Source organism: Corvus brachyrhynchos, unplaced genomic scaffold (genome assembly GCF_000691975.1).
Source record: "Corvus brachyrhynchos isolate BGI_N302 unplaced genomic scaffold, ASM69197v1 scaffold14, whole genome shotgun sequence".
NCBI classification, from domain to species: Eukaryota; Metazoa; Chordata; class Aves; order Passeriformes; family Corvidae; genus Corvus; species Corvus brachyrhynchos.
The window spans coordinates 13,659,508-13,669,479 of NW_008239110.1; the positions used below are offsets into that span (position 1 = coordinate 13,659,508).

At 35.7% G+C, this 9,972-nt stretch overlaps 1 protein-coding gene and 1 long non-coding RNA gene across 3 annotated transcripts in view; one reads left to right on the forward strand and one right to left on the reverse strand.

The window, feature by feature from the left end:
• Nucleotides 1–9,972, reverse strand: part of TRDN (triadin) — a 143,992-nt gene that overhangs the window by 37,583 nt on the left and 96,437 nt on the right. Inside the window, exon 14 of the mRNA XM_017739416.1 lies at nucleotides 944–979. Coding sequence (XP_017594905.1) covers nucleotides 944–979 — 36 coding nt within the window. The remainder of the gene's footprint in view (nucleotides 1–943; nucleotides 980–9,972) is intronic.
• Nucleotides 3,801–9,966, forward strand: LOC108448026. Of its 2 annotated transcripts, none has more exons than XR_001863805.1 (3): nucleotides 3,801–3,932; nucleotides 5,981–6,026; nucleotides 8,365–9,966. It is a non-coding gene; the product is annotated as an uncharacterized LOC108448026 (long non-coding RNA). The 2 variants fall into 2 exon arrangements; XR_001863806.1 differs by lacking the exon at nucleotides 3,801–3,932 and adding an exon at nucleotides 5,369–5,762.

Here is a 9,972-nt window from a genome sequence, read left to right on the forward strand (position 1 = left end):
TGATAAGATGGTCACTTATTACCAGCAGCTCAGAAATACAGCATAGTACTCAGAGAGTGAATGTGGTGCTAAGGATAAAACTGGAACAAGCCTGCACACCAGATTATTACTTAAGTACTCATTCAAGAAATTATGCCCATCAACCTGGTGTAATTAAGAGTTTATTGTGGTGACTCAATAGCCATGCACTGTTCTTCTTCTTTTGTAAAACCTGATTGAATGACAACAATACTTAATGTGGTGCCTTGGAACAAGAATAGAATGCCATGAAAAGCCTGCAGATACAATATACCTTCATAACACTTTTTATGAATTGAATCTTTGAAGCTGTCATTACAGGACTTCTGTTATTCATGGGGAGTTGTTGTTAAAGCATCAGCTACAAAACAACATGAAATCATTTCAAAAGCATCTGCCTCTATTTTGGCAATTATTTGGGCAACAGCAGAAATAAGGAGAATATTTTTTTTCTTTTTTAAAGCAAGCTACAATAATTAAATTACTTATTTAATGAGTGTTTTGAATGAGAAAATTGAGAGTTCAGTAGAGGATATGAGAAAGTTATAACTTTTACTTTTCCTTTTTTTGATGGGGAAGAATACAAGAGTACAAGAATAGCTAATCTAAGCGCTTTTTTAATCGCTCATCCAGGAAAAGCCAAATTTGTTACCTTCAGTTTGTGGTGCATGGCTTTGGGTATTGATATAGTTAGTGGAACTATAGTTTTCTTTTTGTGATCTTTTACTGGTACAAATGTGGATAAGAAACCAAGTTTTATTATCTTACAGAAGATAGAACCATAAGCACTTAAGCAAGAGTCTTTTCTTTAACTGAAACATATTTAAGGTATAGGAATATTTTCAAATCCAAGAAGCAAATATACTCCTGTCCCTTGCATAAAACTAACATGAAGATGAAGGAAAAATAAAAAACCCAAACTTACTTTTCCCTTCTCTAGGTACCACAGTAGACTTTTCTTCTGCATGGAAAAATAAATACAAACAGGGGGAAAAAAATTAAAATTCGTACAGCATTTAAACCTAAACCAAAAAAAATATGCATGTTTAATTTTTGAAAAATTGAAAAATTGCTGGGTTTTAGAGTACCTGAATTCCATCATCTGTCCATGTTGATTTCACAAATAAAGTTATTTTGCCTATCATGGAGGCAATGTATTTATCAATATTCAGCATCTCCTCAAATGATACTCCTGCTGATTTTCTGATAATTGGTTTTAGCCTTAAGCATAATATAGATGTACTCCACTTCTTTCTTTTTTTAAACAGATTTGTTCAATATATTTCCCTTGTTATTGTCTTCACTTGCATTCTACAGAATGTTTCTCTCAGAGTTTTGTGTGCTTAATTCTTTCTGCTGAAACCCTGAGCACACTACACTCCAAGCTACAAATTTCTTTATGTTGTGAGCGTGCTTTGTGATACTCAGGTTTCTTAGGTATATGTAGAGCATCAGAGTAGTGCTCATCCTCCACTAACTTGTTTGGAGTTTAATATTCTTGTATACTTTAAAATTCTTGTTATCCTCTCTCTCTCTCTGATACACTGCTCCAGACACTTTTCTAGGGACTGTGGATGTCTCCTCAAAATGGAAGTTTCTTCAGCTTCAGATTTCACACAGGTGTTCCACAGTTCTACTTTCCAGTGCCACTTATGACTTTCCAGTGGATTATTTCCACATGTAATGTAGATTTCCACTAATTTCTAATATGTGGTTTAATTATTTGCTTACTCTGCCTGAATTAACCAAGACTGTTAAACATACCAAGTGGTCAGTTACTGACAGAAAACAGCTTCCTTCTGTCTTCTTTCCATGAGCCTTTACTTGTAGTAACTAGAAGCTGAAGTGCTGCTGGTACTTCTGTAATATCCATTTTTTTGCTGAGTGCCTCAGTTCTGGTGAGTTAAATTGATTTTTTTGCTTTCTTACATTTCTGGTTCTAGGTGATGTAGAAGAATAATTTTTAAGCCCAAGGTCCTTACAAGATTCTCTTTAATCCAAGAGCATTTCTGCCTTTGAACTTGTAGCATTTTGCATGCCTCTGGGGCTCAGAAAAAACACATGAAATCTGCCTTAAGTTGCATAGCAAGATTTGGAGCCATATGTGTCTTGAAAGCCACAAGCCGAGGCATGGAGCTTTGAGAAGTGAAGTTTTGTATGAAAGATGTACAGGAAGTAGCAGGAACTTTTACTGCCAATAACCCAAGCAAAGATGATGGCATCCCTGGCTGCAGACTCTTCATTGCCAAGTCATTCCACCAATTAATCCCACTGACATAATTTTCTTTCATCAAGCTCTCAAGTTGCATTATTCAGAGTTTCCAGGAAGCTCTGAGATGTCTACATTTGTTATGAAATTTCTGGGGGATGATTACATAGACGTATTAAAGGACTGTGGCCCCTATTTCCCAATTACCCTGCCTAGTGCAAGATAAACCCTCTTGGTCAAGTCTGAGAAAAACAGTCACTGAGCTTCCATTCACATCTCAGCTGCATCTGGCCCAATTGTTGCCCCTCACAGCTACAACTGAGAGAAATTTGTGTAAATGAGAATGATGGGCTTGGTAAAGGGGTATTATGGAAAGAGCAATTTCTGACTTAAGGAAGTAATCCCATTTCTTGAATAAATTTATTTCCTCTCAATTTGAGCAGCTCACATTTAGAATGTTGCATATTAAATGTATGTTTAACCCCAGCAAAACTTGTAATTTCTGAAGCAGTAAATGTAGTGGGCTTTCTGCAGATATATACACAGCTAAACTAAGAGGCAGAGCAAATAATTAAATAGGAGCTTAGGCAGGTTTTTTTGCACTGTAAAATATGAACCCTATCTGTTAATTGAAAGCACTTATTTTTTTAGTTAGGAACAGTTACAGAACTACAAAAGGCTGTGGATCAACTGCATAAAGAGGCATCATAATATGCACAAATTGTGGGTTACACAAGGAAACACAAAGTGCTTTTGATGATTCAGTGTTGACCACAATATGAAAATCAAGCACAATTAACTATTGAACAAGCTATTGTTATTGCTACTCTTTCTTGATAATGTAATTAACAGTATTTTTTCACCAGTAACACTAGTCCTGAGCCACATTTCATGAACAGTGTAAGACATACGAGTACAGAAAACCCCACCTTTTAAATCCCTAAATACATTTACAAGAATGAAATATGGATATATGCAGCTGGAACAGTACATGACAGAATCAGTCAGCAGGGCAAACAATGGACTTTTCATTTAGTCAAGTTTTTTATCTGTAGACTCTATACAGAAGTTGAGCTTTATGTAGTATGAGAAGGAGTCTAGTGAGCATGAGAATTGTGAATTAAAGCAGTGATGTACTACTGAATGGGACATTCAGGTAAAAAACTATTCCTGAGTGAAAAATAAAAAGCAGCAGCATAGAATAATTTTCTTGGGAGGTGGCTGGATTGAAGAGAACAGCCCTTGAAGCAAAGAAACCTCTGAGATGGAATTGTTTATTAATAAGGGGTGAAGGACTGAGAATGGTGGAAATCCAAGTAAGATTCAACAAAGACCAAGAAAGGGGTGTTTCAATCTGAATTTCCTTTACCCATTTTGACAATGTCTTCATGTTATTCTCATTGGAGGGCAGCTAATTCTTGGACAATGGTGGGAGGGGAGATAACAGAAACATGCTAACAATGCAGCACTTGAAATCAGGCCTGGTAAGACCAGTGTGCTACTCTGCCAGTGCTGAGTGGAATCTAAATTTAGGGATGCACATGAGTTACGGGGCATACTGTCACAGGAATGCTGCACAGGAACTGGAAGAAGAAGGTGCTCTAAGAGTTTCTTTACCATATTGCTCCAGATGGTTCATGTGATTATGGAAAGTCTGATTCTGGAAGGAATTGTCAGCTCAACCCATCCCCTCTGAGAAACTGAGGTAAGCAGGGAAGCAAAAGAGAGCCGCAGACTCTTTCTGGTGGAGCGGCATGCATGTAACAAACACTAACTAGTGGGACTGAATGCCAGAAGTTTGGAGATGTTTTGGTTCACATAAGCTTTCTAAAGTTCAAATACTTATACAAGGCTTATCTGCATTTATCTGAAACCCTATTGTCAGGAAATCTCAGGAAGAAAGCTCCTGTGAGAAACTTCAGATGTTGCCTGACTTAGTGAAATACTGCAACAGCTTTTCTTGCCTAGAGATTCTTGTCCTGGCAGAACTAAGGAGAGGCAGAGATATGTGTATACCCACTGACACACAAAACAAAACAAAACAAACATTAATCTAGCTTTTCCTGAGAAACCATAATTCAAACTGAACACAGACTTCATTCCAGATAGATCTTCATTTTTCTCCAAGCAGCTCTGTACAACTTATGCTGTCACTGGCATAATTTTAAAAGGCCATTAAAAAAAACCCCCAAACTGTATTTTTAAAATTTTATTTACTTATTAATTTTGAAGGGATTACATTTCATCTTTGTTTTACTTGGTGACTGAAAGCCTTTCCCTGCTGATCTGAGTAAAAATTTTGCTGTTGATCTCAGTGGGAGTTGGATATTCTTTAAAATATTAAAATAATATTTTGCATTTCAGTTTTTGATGATATTTTTTTTCTTTGCCCGTTGCTTAGAGTGAAGCCTGACAAAGACTGGTCAGTTGCACTTTTGATTCTAAACAATTTAACACCCATTCACAAAATATGGTCCCCTTAGGGTTACAAAGCTTTTGAAGAAATGAAAAAACAATGCAGGGAGATATTTCTGCTTAGTTTAGGATGCCATGGAAACTCATACTTTTAAGATTAAATCTAAATTTCAAGTGAAGATTGACTGTAGCTGTCTCTTTGAAAGAAATCTGTTTCTGCGGTAAGATAGTCCTTGTTGGTCTGGTTATTTTCTCTATGAGAAATAATTCTATCTTGATTCAGCCAAGATACTGAAAGGCCAAGAAAGATCAAAGAAACCCAAATAGTATTAATCTAAAGTTCCAAATGTTCTTAGAATTGCTTCTTTTCACACACAAACACATATACATGCACGCACACATGCACACACATGCTCTCTGCAACTTACAGGTGAGTGCTTAGGCCAAAATGAAGTGCATTTTTTTGCAAAGCTCTGTTTAAGTGACACCACCTTTTTCCTTGCAGAATAATGAAATACAATTTGTTTTCATATTGGGCAAGTGAAAGACTATTGGGGCACCTAGATCATTGGAGATATAGCACACCCTGAAGTCCTAGGCAATCTCTCCAGCTCGACTTTACTTTTTGAAATTGGTTTACTGTTTTCAAATCCCAATCTGAAACACTATTTGGAAGCTGTGAAGATTGCTTATGGAGATATTTTTGAGGTCTGCAGAATCTGTGCAATAGAAATATCATGCTTGAAATTCCGAATGCTTTCATGTGACCTACATAAGTGTTTCTTATTTCTTCCTGTAGTGATTGTAGGCTCCTTTTTCATGGCTCTATTGCATCAAGCACCAGAACTCCTTGTTAATAGCATGGGCCATATGTTCCTCTCACTAAACAGCACAGTGCAGAGCAAAGGAATAAAAATACAAGTGCAATGAAGCCAGAGTACACACACCAAGGAGAAAAAGACAGACCAGCTTCCATAACATGACCAGCAACAGAAACGCCACTGGACAATGGCCAATGGCAAATATGACGCAAATATGATTATGATGAATACTTAAATTCCCAGGGGAGCACTGAGTTCTTATGGTACAACCTTTACTAGTGAGAGCCAAACCAACACAGGTAAGGCAGCTTGACTAGCCTTCTCCCTCCTTGTTACTGGCATTCCTACTAGACAACAGGAATCAACTTCATCACCAATTGTGTTACCAGTGCTGGGAAGGGTTTGGCTGGTGCTTTTTATGGGGCATGCTTTTGAGCAAGAATGTCTCAACTTAAATAATGGGATGATGAGGTTATGCAGGATATCCTTTGTAAAAGTTTCCTCTTTCTTTCCAAAGAAACATGGAAGCTCTGCCTTTGAAAGCCCAGAGAATCTTAATCCAAGTAAGTATTTTCCATTTGCAGCAACAGTATTTTGCACTTGCAGCATAGGCAAAACGTTATTGCTTTTCTGTAATTTTTAAGAAGCACTATGAAAAGTTAAAATAATCTTCAGAGTTATTTGTTTGCATTTTATTGGGTAGACTTTGGTGAATATTTATTCAAATGCATACCCTCATATTCTAAATTGTATTATTATTATAAATTATGAGAAAATATAATAATATGTCTAATCAAAATATACGTATCTTTATGCATATTTTTTTCTTACACTCTAGTAAGCTTTTCGTTAATGTCTGTTTAACATTTTTGTATTTTATGATAGAATAAAAGTAGCACAGAAGAGCCTCATGTCATTAAGGAAAATGTCAAGGTCTTTCTGAAAGAGTGAAGATTTAGGGTTTTTTCATCGTTGCTAAATCATTAGAATTTACTGCTTAAATGTCTAATTTAAATCATTAAATAGCTCACTTTGAAACCCTGTTCATATTATTTCAAAGGTTTTACTGTCTTCAGTACAGACTCATGGAGATATAAGGCCCGTATTTCTCAAAAAACCTTGTTATGTTGTATACAGCAATGCTTTAAAGCTAACTATTAACTAGCTTTTAACTAGGTCTATTAACCTAGATTAAACCCAACCCACTGTATTATGATATTTCTAATAGGAATATTTTTCTTTTTTTCTGCTTTTATTCTCCCTTGGATTAAAATTTATCAGAAAAATGGATTTTCATCCACAATTCATGTCAGTATTATTAAGGAGTTTCTAAATTGGGAGTAAATTTTCAATACTGTGCCTTTTTTAAAGGGTTTCTGTTGTATCTTGAATCATAGTCTCTCACTGGAAGGATTTTTTTAAGGGTAATTGATTCTACAGTATAGAAGAAAAACTGAGGTTTTTTATAGAACAATCTGTGTACAGAAGGGAAGGCAGACATTGACAGACTGTACAGAAGCAGATTGATTTGTACAAGATTTATACACTGCTGTACATCAAGGGAGCTTTGTCAAAATTTGTATTGACTTTAGTAATTTAGATATTCTTGGTTATATCCCCTAATGTTATATTCATGAAGAGAGGTATAGACTAGAAATTCTTCTTGAGACAGTCAGATAGTGTACATTCTATATAGCAACATAGATGCAGTTGCCAATTTAGCCTCCGCAGGAGTTTTGGGGGAAGTTAAACACATTTCACAGCAACTCACTTTATTGTATTCTGCAAAATTTGTAATTAGAGGATTCAGTGACCTAGATAAAATACTTTTTTTCCTCATAGATCCTCTGAAGATGTTGCAGAGATTTTTTTTTTCCTCTTTTTTTTTTGCCTCATTTAATGTCAAAGATACCATCAAGATGGCAAGGACCAGCCAGTATACTTCAGTCAAGGAAGGGGGATATGTCAGAGCTTGTCACAATTCATCAACAGATCAGAATTGTTATGGTGATGACTCTTCCATGGTAAATGCTCTCCCACTCAAAGACACAGGAACAGTTTTCTAGGACAATATAACTTGGAAAATCATATTCAGATGCAAAGCTGTTCAAATGTTTTTGTGATAACAGTACTCTTCAAAGTGGTAAAAAGCCTATGTCTCTTTGAGATCTTATATGACATGCATTAAGATTCCTTCCACCAGGAGAAGGATTTTGATACAGGCTTCTCACAAAGGTGCTGTGTTCTTGTACGAAGGCAAAGACATGCTATTCTGGAACAATTAACATGAAGCTTAACTGATAACTAGCTAAGCCTCTGATCTTAGTTTTGACACTTGTTTAACTGCAGCGTCTTCCTGAGTTACCCTGACATGTCAGGCAACATGGGAGGACTATTAGAAAGGAAAGACCTTTTCCTGTGAATGTGGAAATGGAGGAAGGTTAAAGCTGTGTGAGCTGAGCAAAAAAATCAAGACCTAAGAGAGAGAATCACAGAGAATCAGTGTACACTGCAGAGAAGTTTTGGGATGTCAGTGAATAACAAAATACAAGAAATTCAGGGTTAAAAGAGGTGTGAAGACTACAACCAAGAAAGAAGAAGGATATTAAAGTCAAAGTTCAGATAGCCATGGAGAACTGATCTGTTCAAATTACTGGCGACAACAGTATCCTGACATGGCAGCTTCAGTGTCAGCCAATCTGAGAGCACTGCTTCCAAGTACTTGTGAAAGCTCCAGAAAAAGATAAGATAAAGAATTTAAAATTAGTTCTTTTACTTAGTAGTTTACCAAACAAGGTTTCCAAGTTTGAAATACAAGTAGATGTTTTATATCAATGTCTTTGTCTTCAAAAATTCCTTTATGCTTGTTCACTGTCCTTTTCTTCTTGTTCACTGTTACAGGATCCTATATTTTGTTTTATTATTCTCTTCTGTTGGTGATCTGAAAATTCAAACTCTTCATTGAAGTTTGAAGGTAAGATCTTTGAAAAGAGCCAACCAACCATGAAATAGGAGAGGAATCATCTGTTCTTTTTCTTTCTGACCAGATGAGTACAAAGCATTTTGCTTTTTGACAAGGAGATAGCTGAAAATTTCAACTCATACACACACTTCAATGCAATTTATTGAGTACTATTAGAATACAGTGTACAAATTGGGGCTGTCTTAAATAATCACCCCTTTTCCAAAAGATTTACGCTGGAGCTGAACAAAGGAAAAATGGCAATGACAATGAAAGAAAGTTTGAAATTTAATACATAAGAACAATATGCTTGTTTTCTAAGGCCTCAAGAATTCAGCAGAGCATAATTTCTACAGGGCACTGGATAACATCCAGGAAAAGCATTCTATTTGAAGGTGTCAAATAATCTAAAAATTTTAGAGATATGTGGCACATACACACAACTCTTTCCACCTTATCAGAAAACAAGAATGGTCCAAGATTACCTAAGGCAGCAGTGGCAAAATAGAATGATACTGAAAACATGTCAATCTAGAAAAAGAGTAAGATCCTTTCAGCCCTCACCAGCTGTATGATTATGTATATAATGTCTGAATATCACTGAGTTGCAAAGCCTAGGGTGTAAGTAAATTGGTTTCATACATTTTCTGCGTGATAAATGTTCTGTTACTTCCTACACTTTTACCATTTTAAAAAAAAGCTGGTTTCTTCTGTCAAAGGTGGAGCCAGTCTTTGATGTTATATAAAGTATATTTTTCAATTTAAAAATGCTTCTATTTGTTCTCTATGCTGACAACTTATGATACTATCTTCAACTATATTTATTAGAAGAATCTTTTGTTTCAATCTGTTCCTTCTCCTGATCAGTGATATTTAGTGATGTACGAGTCATAAAGGTACCTAAACACTAAGAAGTCACATGCAGATGTCTCTTCAGCTATTTCAAAGACTTAAATTTGTCTGCCTACTCCTTTTTTTCCCTTCTGACATTGTGCCAAATATTCTCATAAATTACTTTTTTTCTTTCCCCTATGTCTGAAATAAAGCTTCAGGGTTTACGGTTCCTCAAGGCACTGTGGCATATTTTCTCATATATGGAAAACACAGAATAGCACAACAAAACAGCTTTTCACAGTAATGTTTTACAAGTAATTCTGCCTTCTTAATTTCCTCCAAATCTCTTGTGTGAAAGGTATTGTATCCTAGTGACTGGCCTTGAGCCTTAAAGGGAATTTAGTTATATGGTTCTGAGCAGATAATTTCCCCCCAATTTGTTTGCCAAATGGGTGTCTAATTTACATTCCCAATTACCTGAATTGCATGCATAAATGAGCTAATGAAACACACAAATGTGTAACTGGTCATAAATAGTCATTTCTATGTGCAATTGCAGTAATTGTATGCTCCTCATGATTTTGAAAATCAAGAACTAATGTTAATTTGATGCTAGTTCATCTTGTATAACAGTTATATTTAAAGATTAAGTTTATCACTCAGCAAATGTGGCAGCCTTGTTCTATTATGTCTTTTTTCCATTATGGTTAATT